The sequence below is a fragment of the Chaetodon auriga genome, chromosome 18 (assembly GCF_051107435.1).
Source record: "Chaetodon auriga isolate fChaAug3 chromosome 18, fChaAug3.hap1, whole genome shotgun sequence".
Lineage (NCBI taxonomy): Eukaryota > Metazoa > Chordata > Actinopteri > Chaetodontiformes > Chaetodontidae > Chaetodon > Chaetodon auriga.
Window position 1 is genome coordinate 10,158,319 of NC_135091.1, and position 19,984 is coordinate 10,178,302.

Consider the following 19,984-nt stretch of genomic DNA (forward strand, 5'->3'; position numbering starts at 1 on the left):
GTTGGTTGTAACTTTTATGTAAAAGTGGGGCTTATTCAGACATCAGACCAACGTGTTAAATAACCATCAGATTAATATAGAGGTGGGTGCATGTCTGAAAGGGGGCTATAGTTCATATATTCAAGAGACATACACACACACAAGCACATGAAGTTAAAGCATGACTGTATGCTGCAAGTAGCAACACTGCATGACTCCTAAATAGAACGTGGCAGTACCTTGCTTCATCAGGGTGTGTAACCCTGACCGAGTCATTGGGGATGTAGATCAAGCTGGTGTCTTCAATTTTGTAAATGGAGTGGCCACCGATGTCGGCCATCTTTCTACGCTTGGTGATCAACACAATATAGTAGCCCTCGAGGAAACGGACAAACCCTGTCGAAAAAAAAAAGTGAAATTTAAGATCTTTTAGAATAAACTACTCAAAAGCGATTTTCCTTCAAGGAACTTTCTGCTTTCCTTTCACCTTATCTCTGACATAACCCGAGTTTTTCACATGACGCCACTGAGGGTCAGGGAAAAAAAGCCTCCGTGCTAGTAGATTTGTAGGTCAAGCTGTCTGCTGCCTGCAAATCAGCTGCAGCTTTGACAACGGGAACAAGTCAACAACTCCATTTGTGGAGGTGGAACACGAGTGTTTGTGTATCATACTTTGCTGTATTACCTATACACTGCAATCCATTCAGTCTTACATAATTAAAATCTGACCCAGAAAGCATCATGCAACACAGCCAATGATTTGTTTTCAGCTTTTGATGAGCTATTTTTTCATCTGTGACACATAACAGATGATACATAATAGATGGTTGTGAATGATGTCTCTATGTGTTTTTTATCAGTCTGAATATTATTAGTAATAGCCACCTCATCAATGCCTTCAATATATTACTGCTAAAACTAATCTGTTGACAGATGAGTTGTGTCTCAGATCCAATTGTGCAACAGAATAAGAAGCCCTCGCACATTTGGACTATTTATAATCCCACACGCCCTGCTACTGTTGTGCTGTAAGGTGACTAATGAGGGTGATGAGGTTCATATTATGCTGACCTTCCACGTAACAAAGAGAATGCCACAAATGCAGGCGCAAACATAATGATGCAGATAGATGGATACATAATCACCTATTACATAAACAACTAAATGAGTTTGATGAGCTCAAAATCAGTGGCATAAATTAAATTTTTCAGTCTCCATATTTGCAAAATTCGTCAACGCAGTATCTTTGATGTATAGTTTATGCGTCTAATGGACCACAAGTGCTCCACTGCAACAAGTGGTGGTAAATAAAAGGGAAGGGTCTAATGCCACCTCCGCATGATATATTTAATGGATGGTAGAGACCGTTGCATTGATTTAAACCTCCTTTTAACCTCTTCTGTCTAAACACTACATTGCTGCAGTGCCAGTAAGTTTGAGATATTTTTTCCATTCCTGCTTGAATACTTATCTAACAAGGCCAACAAGCTGTAATATGAGGTCGTTCTTTGGCTTTTGATCTGAAAGCATTAATTGCATATCTTTGCCCATTTTGTAAATAGACATTTCATTAATTATAGGACAGTACTGCTGTTTTGATGTTGGTATTAATTATTAAACAGACCACTCAGTTATGCTGCTAAACTGAGCGGCACATATCAGTTGGTTATTTAGCTAGGTTAAATTCCTGAAACATGTTGAGCTATCAGTCCATCTGTTAAGCACTAATTACATTCTTCTTAAGAGTGACAGTGACCACCAAGTATGGGGAATAATGAAAAGCAGCATGGTATAATATGGCTTTTAGCATTTTGTTATATGGCTCTGTGGCTTCATTGCTAAATAAGTCTCATTATTCTACCCAAATTTGTAAAGGACCCCTCCTTTGCAGGCTCAGCTAGACAGTGACTTAAGTTGATATTGAGAGTGGTTATTGGACATTCACCTGAAGGATTTATGTTAAGTAATCAGCTGATGTATCGAAATTTGCAAATAGGAAGTATTTTTCACAGCACAATGACAATTAACTTAACTTGTGAGCTACAGCCTTGTAAGACGGCAAATTATACTTTCACAACCCACTTCATATTCTTTCACTTGTGGCGTTGAAGACCGACAATTCCTACGTAAGTTCATTCTGTTTCCTCCTGTTTGCGATGGGTCAGACTGACAAAACTGGCAAATGAAAGAGAATAGAAATATACTTACAATAATGGTACTCATTATATACAGTAATAAAGAAATGTCCCAGGCAAGTGGGCTCTTGGAATACACTGTACCCTACTTTCCATTTAACACACTGACTTTGGCAAGTAGTGGCTTGTGAACAAAGGTGGCATTAGGGCACAGGGGAAAAAAGCGTCTCATTTATTCTAGCAGACGTCAAAGTCACAATCTGTCTGTGTCAGCGCGACCGACCCATCCACAGCCTCGACGGTGCTGAATTATCTTAGATGTGTTACTATTATGCCTCGAAAGGGCCTAGAAAACATTAGTCGAACAACTGCTCAGAGCTTTCTTTGCCAGAGATGGAAATGTATACAGCGGCACACGCAAGCACCCACACACATATTTTTAGCCACTCCAGTGGTGTGGCTCAATGAATGGCACTGTCAGTCAGTCAGTCAGTTGGTCAGTCGGTCAGTCAGTCAGTCAGCCAGTCGGTCAGTCATATCTCAAGAACTAGTGGATGGAACATAGTAAACATAGTACCTGGTAAATATCCGCATGGTAGCATTGTTATTGTGAGTACATTAGCATTTTGCTCAAAGCATCACTGTGCCCAAGTGTAGCCTGATGGAGCTGCTAGCATGGCTACACGCTCGTAATCTTGTTAGTTCATTGGTTTGGTTTGGTTCTGATGGCGACACCATGACATGACCTCTGGGAGTAAAAGTTCAGAGCGTTTATTAGCGCTAAGCGTTTAATCGGGCCACATTCATGGACAGTAACATGTTTGAAAGAAAGTTGGTTTGTTGAGATCAAGGTTTGGTTTCATTTGATTCTGGCTCATCAAAATGGTTTTGAACTGGGTGGTTTATTTTGTTGAACTTGAAAAAAAAAATAATACATGCACATTGGATTACACATTTTAAGGAGCAATTCATGTAAAAATAAACCAAAATCCAAAGTGTCTGCAATTGCTGTCTCACAAACATAAGACAAATGGTCTACCATCCTGTGTACAAGGAAACAGGCATTAAGGGGAAGGCATCAGGGGATCAATAATGACATGTTCTGATTAAATCACCAATCAGGGTCAGGATCTTCTGCTGTGTGTCTTAAAATGTGTGTAACCTGAAATGTAGGTCAGCACTTGAGGACTGATCAAGCGGTGCATACATGGAACTCACAGCTCTGTAACACCAATGATCAATTAATTACTTTGCACACAGCAACTGGGATGCAAACCAAGGATGTACAGAGTCAGCTACACATGTGATCAGCTACACAAACGTCTGATGTGAAAAACCTTCAGCGTATATCACTGCTACAGTCACAGGAAAGTCTCCCAAACAATATTGCTACAGTTTCTTTGACCTGATTTTCTACCAGAGAAGAGACAAAGTAATAAAAACGTGGAAAAGCTTCTTGCTGCTTCTGAATACACCACTGACGCTCATCATTTGAAAGCTGAAAATTGAACATTACAAGCTTCCCAAAGGTAGTAGTAGCAGTAGTGGGGCTATATTGAAGTGAATTACATTATACTACCAGGTGTTCCTTTTATTTTATGTTTTTCTATCTTCAGCACTCAATACGTCAAACCAGGTCAAGGCGCACAGCTGGAGAACTAATGCTTTGGAGATGAGGTACATGTTGCCATCATCGTGCCCCACAATGCTTGCTGCTACGCCAGTGAAGTGGGGGGATTGTACTCACCCACAATGCCAAAGGCTGACACAGCCCTGGACAGGCCCGAGGAACCCTTCTGCCCAATCTTGGTCCGGTTGCCCAGGTCCAGGCGGCCCAGTAACTCCCGAACCTCTTGCTGGTTGTATACATGCTACAGACAAATGATGACAAAATGATGTATTTCTTTCTTAAATGAAAAGTTGCTGCTTATGAGCCTAAGTCAGAGCCAGTAAGACTTGCACAGTACAATTCTTTTCTGTGCAATAATGGCAAGCCTTGTTTAATTAATGGGCCCAAATTTTCCACAAAATGGCTTGGATTGATTCTCAGTGAGGCAATTAAAACAAAGACAGATTAGCTGTTATCTAAATTCTTTCAGCAATACTGTAATAGATAAACAAAGAACGTGGTATTTATTATTCGGTAATTAAGAAAAAATCTTAACAACAACCGTTCCACTCAAGTGCAAAGGAACCTTTTTCATCCACATCATGAATTTCACAATTAGGATTTTGCACAATAGACGCAACAGAAAAATGTAGTAATGCGCAATATAAGCTGACGTTTTTGTGGTTTTGTATATGAATTTCTTAATTAATTCCTCTGCAAGTTTCAATAATTCAAAAAGAGTTAACAGAAATTATTTAGGTTCTTGAGCTCATTGTATGCTCTTTATTCATCTCAGAAGTATAAAGAGGTTCTATGCAGCCTTTTATTTCATTATGTGTGCCATGCCAGCTGTCCTTATCACACCTATGAACTGACAGAAAGTGAAACATGAGGCAGTGTCTCCAGCTTTAAACCTGCTCACCTCCACTTCTTCAGCACATTCTTCAGCATCCACACTCTGTTTATAAAATACTCCACTATGCCAATCAAAGGAAAAACAAACACGGTTTCTTGAGGTCAGTATAATATCAGAAGGAATGAGAGCGTGGGGTGATGGATATTTAGTCATGGATGCTTCATAATAACAAACACATCATAATCATAATCACCCACAACACGCACAAACAAATCAACTCCTAGCTCATAGATCCTGGTAATGAGCAGTGGGGAAGTAAAGGAGGTGTGCTCAGCACTCATCAGCTGAGCTGTCATCTACAATACACTAGGGACAGGCTGAGTGATTGTACAATTTTACCCCAAGCATGCTGTACTGTATTACATAAGCATATATATTAGCACTGTACTAACTCTGATGGAAACGCTGCACTTACCTTATCGTCAATTATGACCAGGTCCTTGGGTTCTGTGCGGTCAATCTTCAGGACTCTGTGTTTGGTCTGTGCCTGATTGGTCCCAACCAAAAAGTACCTCTGGAGACAAAACATACATGTAAAAGTATGAATGCACATTTACTTTTGTGATTACATAACATTTTGTGGATACGTGTCTTCAGCGCAAAAAGCTTTCTTGTGATTTAAGTTTCTATAATCATTTTTGAGATGACACAGTAGAATGGGTATTAGAGAACATGTTTCATATAATCACATATGAAAATACACACTGGACTTAGAGTGGCTACAGTCCCTGCGGTACATGTGAGCGCAGCACGTATTTGACCATGAGGCTTCATTCTAACATGTTCCTTGGTAAGATTTGTGTCTTCTTTGTATGACTTTCTCTTTAGACACATTATTTTTCCTCACACTGGCTGGCGAGATATCTTAAGATTTTCTGTCCACTGAAGAGTGTTATATTGGAACACCTCGTATCAGGACAGTCCGCAATCATTAGGGCCATTTTGTCCTGTTCCACATGTCCAAGTATTCGATGGAGCCTTCTTTGTCCACAATAGTTAGACAGTCAGTTTATCCACTGCTCAGTAAAATGGGCTGACAGGGGATCAATAAGAGATTGCAATAACTCAACTATGACAGATGTCGTCCTGCCTTACAGCACACACACACATATTATTCAAACTTATATTTAGAGGTAATTTTGTCTGACAAAATGAAATTATTCTAACTGTCTAGACAACTATAATACAAATTAATATAAGTAAGTAGTCAGTAGACTGGGGTACACCTGGAGTAACAAATCATCACAAACACGCTTTTACTGCCATCTAGTGTTTGCTGAGATATTAACACAATCCACCCTTATGTTTACGTCTGAACTTTTTTTAATGTTAAAATCATAGATTATGGATGGCTTTCTTACATCATTAAGATCGGGAAATCCATCACTAGAGACCACATTTCAGCAGGAGCGAAAAATCCTTTAAACAAGTGATGGACTTGGGCTGTTAGAGATGGCCTGGTGAATGTGAGCGATTTAAACATCCAGACTAGCTGGAAAATGTGGACTCAACCTTGTCTGTTGACAATAAATGGCTGTGCCATAGCAAGGCACTTCCATCAGAGCCGGGAAAGACTGGTTGTACTAGGTAGTTCCTGACCCTGGTTTGTGCCACTTATGTTGTCACTACATTAGAGGCAAAAACTGGGGCTTTTTGTAGGCGACTTGCAGGTGTAACTGATGAACAGACTGATCAGAAGATTTGGGAGTGATGCTAAGACAGGGATCATAAATGCACTAAGATCATAGCAGACTTACGGCTCTGGTTTCATACAGAACCATCCTTTGGATCCCACTGATGATACCCGCTGACTGAGGCATTTTTAACCCTGTATTCTCCAACAGTCACGATCCAGATGAGACAAGAGCTGCAAAGCGTGCGAAACACAATACGTAAATGCATTATTTCACACCATATAACTCATCAGAGATACGTCATTATAGTCACTGTGTGTGCATCTTACTGTGGCCCTGATCATTTCCTAGCTAAAGTTAAGAAACGCTACTCACCATTAATTTAGCTAGCTAGCTGCGTTAGCCACAAATCATCCCCAGGGATGACAATATGCATGTCCTCTGGCAGGCAGACCAGTTTCTTTGAAGGAATTTAATGAATTAAACGTGTCTGTAATCTGCCAAAGTATTTACAGATAGCACATAGAAGGACACTACATAAATTTGTTGTAGTCAGGTGACTGTCATGACTACCCGACTTCACTTGAGTGTCAACCGCTACGGTGCCTCGCAGGGTCAAAAAGCTCGAAGCTCGGAAAATGCGATTCATAATAGATGCTTAGTCTATTATGGGTCCTTTCACAAATAACGGCTGTGTGCGTGTGTAACTGTTTATAGCCAAGTATAAACACACATCTCAAAGCAGCAAACACTACTTGCAAGCCGTAAAGTAGCTAGCGGTAGCATTAGCTAACTAGCTTCAAGTAAAACTCTCATTAGTTTGTTAGTCGCCATGGTAACCCTACAGCGACTATTAACCTTGGATAGCTGCAACGTTAGGTTACGTAAAGCTAGGTAAATGCTAGTTAACAAACGACGATTAAAAAAAATTAAGGGGGAAAAACGATTAAACAATGACCGAAAGCAAAGGTAAGTAAACTTCATTTGAAATATGACAGCTAGTACCTGTGGCTAATTAACTTTTACATCGGTACTTTGACAGGTAACGTTAACGGCCGAGTAGGTAACTTAAGCTAGGTCGTCATACATGTGACTTATTATTCTGCCTGTGCATTGATATTCAATACGCTTAAATAGACCGTTTAGTGGACAACCTAATAGAAGATGAAGCTGAGAGAGAAAGTCTTCTTGCCAAACCCACCTGCTTCATCATAGTTGGCAGACCGGTACGTTTTCACTTTTTTACACACACACACACACACACACACACACACACACACACACACCAAAATGGTTTTCCAAGAGGTAGCTACACACACATCCGTAAATACTTTATACCCTCACTTTGGTTTGTGGGTATGAAAATTAAATGTGAATGTAATTTAACTGACAGCATTTCACTGACAGATCTTCCTCAGGTAAAGGAGGCGATTTGAACAAACCTGTCTATAGATAATGAAGTGTCCCATCATTATTTCCTCTTCATCATTCACCTCTTAATTGACCATCAGTAGGCACAACAAAATGAAATACTGCGTGTGTTGTCTGTTGATAATTCAAATATGCATGGAGCATGAGGCTATTATGTCAAAAAAAAAGTAAACACAGCGAGTATCAAGTGTTTAATCGTGTCATTTTTCAATCTTGTACAGAGAATTTAGTCACAAATCAAGCTCATAATGTGTATGCCATAATTGTGTAGATTAACACTGAACACTGCTGGATGCAGTATAAAAAGTTCAACCACAATTGAACTAGGGCACACCCAAACACTACACAATTTGTTTAAAATCTTCTTTGTCATATGACCCAGTGACTCCATATCAATTGTGTGGCATTCTTTGTGGCAGGGTGTCGGCAAATCCACCTTGGCCAAAAAACTTGCAGCTTCCTGGAGGTGTGTCTTAATTGATGGTAAGTACAGTTGCTGTATTTCTGCTCTTTGTCCCAGCATGATACAGACATTTCTCATCGGCTTTCATAATATTTCAGATACAGATCTGCTCGACACACACATTAAAAATAAAACAAAGGAAGGCGTAGAGGTGAGTGTCATTTTCAGTGTCGTAGGACAAAACGGTTAACTGTCCCCTTTATATGTCATGTGTTTTATATACATATATGTGTTTTTTATGGTCTATAAATTGCTTTTTCTGACCATTTTAGCTCTTGGATATCTTATCTGGAGGGAGAAGTATACCAGAAGACATGGTGCTCCAGCTGATTCTTGCCAGGCTTAACTCACCAGATGTGGAGCACTATGGTAAATGTGTAGCTCAAAGTTTATTATATTGGTTTCACCTAAGTCATCATGTGCTCAAATTGCACAGCAGCCTGCCGTTTAAAACACCACTATAGAAGCTCTGCCACTGCTTGTGGCTAATAATACATGTGTTCTAATACAGGGTATGTACTGAGCTGCCTGCCATTCATGTCAGAAGAGTGTCTGAAGATTCCTGAGCAGATTGAGCTGATCAAAAACCTCAAACTAGCACCTGATTTCATCATCAACATCAAGGTTTGTCCACATGTGCTCCACTTAAAGTTCAACTTACCATTTGCATATTGAAAGTTCATATACTGATAAAGATTTTATATCTGGGCTCGGTTTGATGATGAACTTAACATTTCCATCCACCACCAGTGTCCAGACCAGGATCTGGTCCATAGGCTGTCAGGTTTGAAGCAGCACCCAGTGACAGGCCAGCTGTTCAACAGGGATCAGTGGCAGCGTGAGGACGTGTTTAACAAGAAGAAGGAGAACAAGGATGAGGATGTGGAGGATGAGGAGGAGCAGGTACGGCTCAATGGAAACACCTCTTCCCATTATGTTTAATCTTCCCTGCCTTTGGTGTTAGAGTCATTTGGTTTTGATTGTATCGTGATGATTATTAAGTAAAAAGTTTGACTTTTTTCATTCTCATTAAGTTGATTTTTTCCTATCCCAATCTCAAACTTTAAACCTTAATCTAGAAAGCTTTCAGCCCACGATTTCCTGTTATACTTATCAGTTTGTTTTTTTTTGTTTGTTTGTTTGTTTTTGCTTGCAGGCTGTGGAAGAGGAACTCCAAGAGGATATTATTGACCAGATGGTGTGGACACCAGAGAATTTAGCCAGAAATGCTTTTCCTAGAATCAACATGTACAAGGACACAGTGCTCAGACCACTGGAGGTGAGTTAAAAACTCTGAATGGCTCACACATTAATTAAGTCTCACAAACATTTCACTCACCACACTTAATGCAGCTATTGGTCAACATAATCAGTCTGAAGTGAAGTCATCCCTTTCATACACAATACAAATTATGATATTTGTCTTTGGATTATGTGAAGTCACATGGTAAATTTCAGACAGCTCTAATGGAGCAATGATTGTCATTGATCTTGCACGCCAAATTGCAGAGACAAATTTCATCATCCTTTAAAGTTTTGTCAGCTAAAAGTTTGACCTTTACTAGTATGTCTAGATCATATGGGTCGTTAAATTTGTTGTATTATTATAGAAATTATATCATTTTTGTTAAAATTGTTACATTTTTTTATAGCCAGTAATTTGTAAGTTAATTGATATTTTTTCAGGACTACATGATGAACCATAACCTCCTCTACCTGTTGGAGCTGGATGGAAACAAGACACCTGAAGAGCTGCACTTGGTAAACACAGTAGGGATAAATGAAACATCTGCAGGAAATATATGCTACAGTATTACGAATATTATAATAATCAATAACATTATGCATCATCATCGTCATTGTTTTGTTTTTTGTCACCATAATAAGTTTTTACTTAACAGCCAGTGTTATTCTGGTGTAGTCTTCAATGTGAGACAACAGCATTTTCAGCCTAAATGTCCATGTTGGGATACCACTGTAATTTGAAGACTAAGTTTAGTTTGTTGATTGTTTTGTCTCTAGTCTCTAATCTCCCGTCTTGGATCCATGGCGATAAAGCGTGTCTCCATTCCAATCCTCCTCCACCAGAGTGACGATGAAGAGTTGCCAGCAAATGTTGAGACGGTCTGCCATGAATAACCATACTCATATTTTATTTCAAATCACAATTAGTTATGTGAATGCACAGAAAAAAATATTCCCTCCACCGAATCCACTCTTAATTTAACTAGATTAAGTTTAATCCTAACTCCATCTTTTTTGCAGGAGGACCTGTTGAGAGCTATGTCCTCGTCCAGGACAGTGGCACCTGGATTTAGATGGAGAAGGAGCCGTTGGGGGCGAACTTGTCCTGTTGCTCTGAAGGAGGGCAAGGTCATTCCTGGCAAGCCTGAATTATGTGTGGGGTGAGTCATCTTTTGTAGGTGATCACCAGGTGAGAAATCTATCCAATAACCTCAAGTGAGACTGGGTGAAAATGTCAACTAATTCTCATTTCAACCCCTGTGCAGCTTCCAGGACAAAATGTACATCCTCTCCTCTCAGGAGGCCTACCAGAAGTTTATCACAAACCCCAGACGGTACTTGCTCCCTCCAATGCCCAGGCCTCCTTGCAGGGTTTCCATCATTGGACCTCCACAGGCAGGAAAGAGCACGCTATGTAAGCTTCTAGCTCAGCACTATAATGTGTTGGTGCTTGATATGGAGGTACTGGTACAGCCAGCTCTGGCCAAGGTGGAGCAGGAGAGGCTTGACAAAATCAAAGAGGAGACGACACAGATTGCTATAGAGAAAATCAAGATGAAGATGGAGCAGGACGGTGGACAGAATTCAGGCAAGTTGAGCCTTGATGATGATTATATTCACTATCACTTGTGCACTTGTATATGTTGCAAGAGACAGCAAAATCATTTTTGAAATGACTTTAACACAATGTGCCAGAGCACAGCTGGCCTTTATACTGACATGTAGTACAAAGTATTGTTCATATTTCTTGAACACGTGACTTAGTATCATTCACAGAATTAATGTTCTGATGGGTTTTTTTTAATCAGATGAATCCAATTCTGTGGAAGGTAAGATGTGACTTTTTGGTCTCTCTCAAACACACATGCAGACAAACACAGCATTTAGCATTTTTAAAAAATCCTTCTCATAAGTATACTGTACATATCACAAATGGTAGTCTGGCTGTGCTATATTGTGTCCCATAGTTTTTGACCTCAGTGTCAGAGGTTATGCAGAGTTCTGGACAGCATATGCTGTATTTGTGTGCAAATGTTTTCTGCTCTTTTCAGTGACTGAGAATCATCCAGAGGTACAAGCCATGGTGCTCACTGCGCTGGAAGAAGCCAAACATATGAACACATCTCCCTTCAGCCTTTATGCTGAGGTAATGGAGACGCGCATAAAAGAGGTATGTCAAAATGGAGGTCGAATTTAGATTTATAGTGCATCTATTAACAGCTTGCAATGGTGTTGCTAATAATTCCTATGTTACAGATTGAAGAGGCTGACACTAACGCAGATGTCAGGACTGGCTGGGTGCTTGACAACTTTCCCAAGAACTTCTCCCAAATGGATGCCTTACAGCAAGCTGGAATCCTGCCAGACATCCTCTTCTGTCTCAGAGACAGTGATGGAAATCAGGGTACAAGACTCAGCAACAATGCATGGCAATATATATAATATTTAAATATGTAGACAGTGTCTATATTTGAGCTCTGTCGTTGGTCATTAATCATTTCAATGTGCTGGACAGTTTTGAAGAGAGTGTATGAGATGAACAAGGAAAGCGTGGACAGAGCAGTAAGCAAGAGGCTGCAGGACGAACAAACTGAGAAGGAGAAACAGACCTCGTGAGTGCAGGCGCAATGATGCTGTCCAGTTTTGTGGGTTGTTTTATCAGAATTGGATTGCTTATGTCGCTTTTGTTTTTGTGCTTAAGTTCTCTCGATTTTAGGAACCAAAAGGAACAGGAATCAGAGGTAGAGGCCCAGCCTGCAAATCCTCAAACAAATCTAGAGACAGTTGTCGAAGAGAGTGAAGGTACCATCTGTCTGTCACTGTAACGCAGCCATAAATAATCACGAAGGCTACCAGATCTGGTACAAGCATTCATTCATTCTCTTTGTAGAAAACCCTGGACAGTGTAACACCAGCAGCCCTGCATTTCCTGACCTAATCAAAAAGGAAGGTGAGACATTTTTATTACATGCTGTTGTTTTTCTGATCAAAAATGCTAATTTCCATAACACAGTTGTAAGAGAAGAAATATTCCTTTTGTCATCAAGATGGAAATTCAGGTCAATGAGTGAGTGTGTCTTGTCATTTCTCTCTAGTGATGTGTCATCAACTTTAATTAATGTGGACAAGAATTAGTACTAGAACTCATTTATTCATGAACAAACTTTTATCCCACACTTTTCATTGAAGTCCCACATGCCTTTTATGAAAAACTGACAAATGTTTGACTCCATCTTTAACTCTTTTCATCTCCCTCTCCTCTCTGTGTTGCTCAAGCTGTGGCACCACCCGATCATTGGGAGTTGGGTTATCCAGACGGCCCAGAGATGAATGACTATAAGCTGCAACTGCAACAGTTTGAGTTAGAATGGGAGCAAATGCAGTCTGCTTTAACTGTTGCTCACTCAATACTGGAGATTGGTGAAAAAAGCCCTCAGGATCTGCTTCAAGAGATGGTCCTTCAGATGGAGGGTGAGTGTAGACCTATCGCTCATCATCTTGAATTTTTGTCACGTCAGAATGGTTTTAAATTGATCATAGAATTGTAATGGTTCCACTAGATGCCGTGTTTGGTAAGATAAACCCCTGATTCACTCTAGTTTACTTGCATGAACTTAAGAGCCCTTTAAGTATGTGTCCTGGGAGCTGTCAGCGGTGGACCTGGATGAGCAGGCAGAGGACTTTGAGGCCTTAGCTGAGCTGGAGAGAGCCGAGGAAGGCAGCAGTGACAATGATGCAGCAGAGGAGGAAGATGAAGTCAGTAAACAAAGAAGTCATTTAACTTTAATACCCCAACTAAAGATTTATAATCCTGTTTCCATCTGAAGGGAACAATGGTGCAAGCCTGTTTTACTGCTTTGTTGACAATGAATAATATAAACAGACCTTTAACAGCATCTCCTTCCTTTCAATGAAAGCAGGGGGACACAGCAGCAAAGAGATTATTTGGCGATACCCATCATTTCTGCCCCGTGGCCTTAAAAAACCAAAACGTTCTGTGGCCCTGTTCAGATGAAATTGCAGCCAAGTACCGCGAGAAGACCTTCTGCTTCTCAAGCGTGGAAGCCAGGGAGGCCTTCCTTCAAAACCCTGCACAATTTGTTGCACAGACTGGGCCTCTCAAGGTATAAGCTGGTATGATAAGACAGAGAAAAAGTCATAGTAAGACAAACAAAAATCCCTGACAAATTTCTTATCTTCCTCTATACAAGCCTCCTGCCCTGCGAATCTTTTTGCTTGGTACCCGAGGATCTGGAAAGACCACTCATGGTGAGTGGCTCGCCCAGCAGCTCGGCATCTTCCATATTCAGTTCAGGGAGCAGCTCCAAATGCTCATCATGGCCAAGACAAAGAAGCCAGTAACTAACGCTGATGAGGTACAGTCTTCAGAGGGGTCTGCAGTGGACTTGGAGGCTTTGATAAAGGAAGCTAGGGGGGAGGATGAGAAGGAGAGTGACAACACCTCTGCCAACATGAATGACATGGAGGTCAGCTTCAATAAACTTTCTCTGTAGCAGAATTTTCACCAGTATGGTATCTAAAGTTATGATGAATTATGATTTGTGTTTCTACAGCAGGAAGTGATACTGACTGATGAGGAAAAGGCCATCAAAGCCTACCTGTCTGATGGAGATCCACTGAGTCCACAGATCTTGGATATGGTTGTCAGACCATACTGGAAACAGGAACCATACATGTAGTTGTAGACACACACAAACACACACACTTCCTGCCTCTACTTCTATTTTCCTTAAAGAAAAAGGTTGGGAAATGTGCTTATTTGCTGTCTTGCTGAGAGTTAGATGAGAGGACTGATACCACTCTCATATCTGTACATTCAATATGAAACTTCTTGCTGTCTCTTAAGCTAACTTAGCATAGAGATTGGAAAGATCTATCTACCAGCACCTCTAAAGCTCAACATGTTGTATCTTATTTGTTCAATCTACACAAAAAGATAAGAGCATAAAAACATCCAATCCCCATTAGTTAGCTGGCTGCTGACTTCATATTTACTGTACAGACATGAGAGAGATGTTGTCATCTGAGTCTGCATAAAAGCAAATAAGTGTATGTCTCAAATGTCAAAACATTGCCTCCATGTTGTGTAGGGTTTTTTTTTTTTTTTTTACTTTTGTAAACACCAGACAGCACAAAGTATTTGCTGACCTGCACATCCTCCACCTTGTAGGTCTACAGGTTTTATTTTGGATGGCTTCCCTCACAACCCCAATGAGGAGCAGTACATGATGCAGCAACAGCTTTTCCCTGACCTTGTGGTTATCATGGCGGTGGATGTCTCCGATGTTCAGAAGCGTCTGTTGCCAAAATACCTGGAGAACTGGCGTGAGCGGCGCGAGCGGCGTGAAGCACAGCTGACCCTCCTTCGTGATCTACGCAAGAGAAAGCGGGTAAGCCAGTGATAACTTGCCAGAATGATTTTCCTGCCAACTTTATTAACAAGCATTATTCCTGCTGTCTGTCCTTGCAGCAGCTATAGATTATGTGAGTATCTGGCACAATTCTAGTTATTTCTTTGGAACAGGAGGAGAACATTGCCAAGAGAAGAGCTGAACTCATGGCAGAACAAAGCACCAAGGCAGACAAAATAAAGGCAAGCAAACTCGTCACAACCACTGTCATCCCCTTTTCATTAACTTAACCCGCCCTTCCTCCTATCTCCAACCCCTAACTGATCAATTCACGTATCATCAGAATGAAGAAGGTGATGATGAAGATGAAGCTGCAGACAATATCGAGGATGAAATAGAGGCCATGCTGGAGGACGAGTTTCCTTTAGAAGAGGAAAATGAAGACATGGAGAATGAGGAGACTGAGCAGGCAGCATCTGAGAGGCTGCAGATGGACATAGAAGAGCGTTTTGTGACCGATGAAAACAGCCTTGGTCCTGTGACGGTACAAAGACATAAAACCCAATGAAGGCCATTAACTGGTCAGACTCGAGTACTTGGTTCACACACCCATATTATTTCTGCTATTATTTATAGATACTTGATTCATACTTGCAAACATACCTGCACAAACATTTTACATTCTGATTCAAAGAACACATCCTTTGACTTTACAGAAACATAAGTTGAACCTATGCTGAACTTAATGTGACTTTATGTGGTCTGCATAATGTATGCTCACATATTGTGCTTTGTTTTATCATCAGGAGCTCCTGAGTGAACAAAACATACCCAAAGTGTCAATCAATGCATCTCGCAAGCTCCGGATTGTGCGCCATCAGCTGCTCCAGAAAATCCAGCCCCTGCTGACCAACAGGGAGTCTCTCTTCCAAAAATGCCAACCCATCTCATACAGCCTGGCACATAAGCTGCTGCTCTCGTCTTACAAGCTCCACAGTGCCTTTGGCTGCTGGGACCCCGTTAAGGTAGGCATAATTCAGGAATGGCCACGATGTCTTTCTTGGCATCTGTGAGATAAGGCCATGATTTTTGTCATTAATAGTAGGACTAGAAGTGCAAATACTAGTACATCTTTACTCTTGTGCTGACATACAATATTGTATTATAACATACTGTTTTATCTGCAAACATCCTCAACAGCAATACAGAGAAAGAGATTTGATCCAGCCTCTGCAGTGGCCCCTCAATACCACATATCCCCTCATCTTCCATCAGTACATCTACTTCTTTGCATCTAAGGAGAACCGCAACACATTTATGCTGAACCCCTTGAAATACCTTAGGCAGCCAAAGCCCACCCCGTCCCTACCTGTTAAAATGGCTGTGGTTGGACCACCCAAATCTGGAAAAACCACTGGTAAGACGCAAGACAGGCATTTTCTCAGGCACTTATCTCTCATTTCTTCCATTTACAATCTTCATCTCCCTCACTTTGCTTTATCCTTCCAGTGGCACAGATGTTTGCTCAGAAATATGGCTTGGCCCGGCTGTCCATCGGCGGTGTCATGCGTATGGTGCTTAACACTCAGGACCACACTGATCTGGCTGTCCAGATGAAAAAGCATCTCTCCCAGGGACTCACTGTGCCTGATGAGCTGGCCATTCAGTCTCTGGAGGTGGCGCTCATGAGTTCAGTCTGCACTACTCAAGGGTAAGCCAGGGGCATGTTCCATTTAACTTAATTATTAAACTTTCAAGACTAAGACTATACTCTTAGCTATGCCAGCTCTGACACATGCTGTTATTCCTGCTTGAGGGTGTAGGTGAAGACAATATTTACCTTTTTTGGCATTCCAGGTACGTGTTGGATGGTTTTCCAAAGACCCTTAAACAGGCAGAGCTAATGGGATCTCGGGGCATCATCCCCATGATAGTATTTGAGTTGGAGCTGGACACAGTGGAGGTGATGAAGAGAGGCCTTGAGGACAAGACCAAGCCCAACAAGTCAGTGAGCACACATCAGCAGCAGCTATATATACACTTCTTTTCAGAAATCATAAGTCTGACAGCTGTTTAAAGTCACAAACCTTCAAAGTTAATGTAACAAAATGTCCTCTGACCGCAGGCCTCACCTGATGCATGACAGCTCTAAGAACCTCCACATTCGTAACTCCTGTTACAAGCAGGAGGTGGTACATGTGAGGCAACACTTCCAGCAGCAATATCAGAACTGGATCCTGCTAGATGGCTTAAAGAGCCAATGGTGGATCTGGAACAGCATCTTAAAGGAGGTCAGCATCAGCATGAAATATATCCACAGCTACCTGGAGAGGATGGGCAGCAGTAAGTATGAGAAGCTTATCAAAGTGTCAGCTCAGCAAAGCTTTTCACATCTGAAGTGAAATATCATGCGAAATACTGTATGCAATGAAAACCTTAATTTTCAGTGTATTATCTATCTCTTTAGTTGCTCATAGTAGTTTTGCAAAAATTAACTTACAAATCCAGCTGCAGGAATAAAACAAAAACATGCAAAAACAAAACAGGAAACAGTATTATTGCATTTGAACTTTGCAGGACAAGCAGCCTGCATCAACAGACTGTGCATCACACCCAAGGAGCTGCAGTGTCGGCTTGGAGAGTTTGAACAGTACTGTCCTGTCTGTCTTGCTCTACATCACCACCTGGTGGACTGCTCTGAATTTGCAGCTTTAAATCATACTGCTGAGCACAGGGGACACTATTACAAGATGTGTGACAATGACCATTTAGAGGTCAGTGATATTTATAATAGCTGATTTGATAACCACATAAATAATGTTAACTGTGACTGAGAGAAAAAAAAATTTCAATTTATGTTGCTCTCTCAACTACAGCGGTTTCTGATGACTCCAGATCAGTTTGTGACTCCTGGCTGCCCACACACTCTCCCACACCCCCACCTGCTGCCAAGAAAGCTAACAGAGACTCAGGTGAAGGACAGGTTTCCACAGCAAGCTGAGATGAAAGGCTTCTGCCCTGTCACTTATCTGGATGGAAAGCAAAGGTACACTATTCAGTCATTTTAATGTTCAAGTCTAACTCTAGCTCTGTCTCACTTTCTTGGAAGCATATGTTCTCCCCGGCTTCCAGCTCAATAGAGAACCTAATTCTGAAACACACATAATTAGTCTGTTTCTGTCACATCTTGGGAATACATTTTCTAAGACATGTCTAAGACCAAGATGAAAGTAAGGCTTATTTGTCTTAGGTATGAGGCTCTGGTTCGAGGAAAGATGGAATATGCCGTGGAATACAGAGAACGGATCTACATTTTTGAGACAAAGCAGAAACAGGACAAGTTTATGAGGTATGGAGCTATCTCTTTGTATATTTCAGAAATGTTTTTTATGTTATATCAAGTTATATTAATAGCATTTGAAAGTCTTTCTGCTACTTTATTAAGACAGTGTTGTGTCGTTTTGATACGCATCAGTCTATTGAGTGAAAGTTGGTGTTGATATATTGCGTGTCAAGGATTCCTGAAACCTACTGGGACCAGAAGCTGCCCAGTAAAGTTCCTCTGCTTTGTGAGCCTGTACCCCTCACCTCCCTTCCAACCTTGGGCTACCTGGAACAGGTCAGACGCACTCAAAAACATCTGAAAAGCATCAAAGTATTCTGTAATAATGCTGTCTGCAGCTGATCTATTAACCTTAACATTTTTATATGTCCACTTCTGAAGTCTCTCTGACATCTGACATCCAACTACTTTTTTTTTTTTAGGGTGTGGCAGTAGCAGTCATCAAGGCCATGACAGCTGTTGGGTGTCTCAAACCAAAGTATCCCTTCCTCAGTATACAAAGATCAGCACTCCTCTATGTGGCCTTCTATCTAAAAGGTAAGCACGATGCTGAGGTTGCTGGAGGTCAGAATGGGATACCATGTGTGAATTGCTCAAACTTTACAAGGATGATGATGGTAAGGATGTTACGTACTATGTTATTTATTTATTTACTTACTGTCGCTTTAGTAGAATTTTATCCAACAAATGAATTAAATCTCATATTTTTACAGCTTTCAACCACAAGAGCACGGACTACACCAGCCAGAAGTACAAAAAGAAGCTGGCCTTGTTTGAAGAGAACTGTGCGCTCATTCCCTACCTGAGCTCAACAATGAGGGGGAACTACAGGCCTCCCAGTGAACGTCCCATTGACTTTGAGTTCAAACTGAATCGGTTCCTGGCCTTGGGAGACTTGCCAGGGGCCAGCAGTGTGCTTTAGCTTGCTTTTGTGTAGCTTATGTATTCTAGTGGACACTACACTTTCCTTTTCTTGCATCATATTCTGCATTATAATGAAAGTCTAATGATCATTGACTTTCACTATACAATACTCTGTCAGTATAATGAAATATTCAGGTACTCAAATGCAGAATTAATTAAGAGTAATGGAGTGGATATTGTCTTCTGTTAGCAGTGAATTGCTCTTCTTTATTCTTTGCTAAAGATTGGGGAGTACAACACTCTTTCACAACAGATCATGGAATATGTTTTTTGCTGACTGTTGTCCAAAGTAACTTGAGAGGCAAAGACTGACTACTGACCAGGCAACATAGCTGGACAATGATTTAACCACAGTATGTAAAGTAGGCCAGGCAGGTGTGCGAATCTATCTGTGGAGGGCCCCTGTTGAAGTGATCCCTTTATATCCAGTCCACAGTCAGTGGAAGTTGTAGATTTCTTTCCTGTGGCCTTACTGAATTGAGAGGACTCATATCCAAAAATGCATTATAAACCATAAACCTTCTCTGTTTACAAATGAGAAACTATACATTCTTTTCAGCTTCACTGCATAAAGAAAAGTCTGACCTTTTGTATTGTTAATTTTGATTTTGTTTTGCCTTTATTTTTCTTTATAATAAGTAGATTTTATTAAAACCAGGCCTGGTACAGTTTCGGATCAGTTGCAGGGCAAAGAGCAGAGGCTGACACTGCATTGTAGCTGGTTTACCACTCATTATGGTTAATACACTGTTATTACATTTAGATTCATTCTTATATATTCATCAATTTTCAGTGAGGGCTTTTGTTAAATTATATGTTACTTTATAGCATGACAAAAGTATTTTTCAGCCTGTGTTTGCTGTTATGATAAAGTCCGCAGTAAAAGAAAGAGGAAAAAAAAAAAAGGCGAACGATCTCGTGAACAATCTCGTG

General features: G+C 40.8%; 2 protein-coding genes across 6 annotated transcripts in view; one reads left to right on the plus strand and one right to left on the minus strand.

The window, feature by feature from the left end:
• The window catches only part of fig4a (FIG4 phosphoinositide 5-phosphatase a), a 45,527-nt gene extending 38,647 nt beyond the window's left edge, over positions 1-6,880 (minus strand). Inside the window, exons 1-5 of the mRNA XM_076756247.1 lie at positions 6,649-6,880; positions 6,397-6,506; positions 5,055-5,153; positions 3,862-3,985; positions 219-375 (exon numbers count right to left, since the gene is read on the minus strand). Coding sequence (XP_076612362.1) covers positions 219-375; positions 3,862-3,985; positions 5,055-5,153; positions 6,397-6,459 — 443 coding nt within the window. The 5' untranslated portion in view covers positions 6,460-6,506; positions 6,649-6,880. The remainder of the gene's footprint in view (positions 1-218; positions 376-3,861; positions 3,986-5,054; positions 5,154-6,396; positions 6,507-6,648) is intronic.
• Positions 6,881-7,030: 150 nt separating this feature from the next.
• Positions 7,031-19,897, plus strand: ak9 (adenylate kinase 9). 5 transcript variants are annotated; one of them, XM_076756232.1, is made up of 37 exons: positions 7,031-7,242; positions 7,411-7,499; positions 8,124-8,187; positions 8,266-8,318; positions 8,440-8,536; positions 8,679-8,791; positions 8,918-9,070; positions 9,324-9,446; positions 9,854-9,928; positions 10,190-10,291; positions 10,433-10,572; positions 10,678-11,000; positions 11,221-11,241; positions 11,464-11,582; positions 11,669-11,816; positions 11,928-12,024; positions 12,114-12,214; positions 12,303-12,362; positions 12,689-12,883; positions 13,032-13,168; positions 13,330-13,536; positions 13,624-13,899; positions 13,987-14,108; positions 14,604-14,823; positions 14,958-15,026; positions 15,128-15,328; positions 15,591-15,809; positions 15,985-16,201; positions 16,294-16,495; positions 16,642-16,788; positions 16,910-17,127; positions 17,362-17,558; positions 17,661-17,830; positions 18,035-18,133; positions 18,301-18,403; positions 18,550-18,664; positions 18,841-19,897. In XM_076756232.1, exons 1-37 carry the CDS (start codon positions 7,227-7,229, stop codon positions 19,047-19,049), a joined length of 5,217 nt encoding a protein of 1,738 aa, XP_076612347.1. In that variant the 5' UTR covers positions 7,031-7,226; the 3' UTR covers positions 19,050-19,897. The 5 variants fall into 5 exon arrangements, with proteins under 5 accessions (XP_076612347.1, XP_076612349.1, XP_076612348.1 ...); XM_076756234.1 differs by having other exon boundaries at positions 13,990-14,108; XM_076756233.1 differs by having other exon boundaries at positions 13,333-13,536.
• The last annotated feature ends 87 nt before the right edge of the window (positions 19,898-19,984 follow it).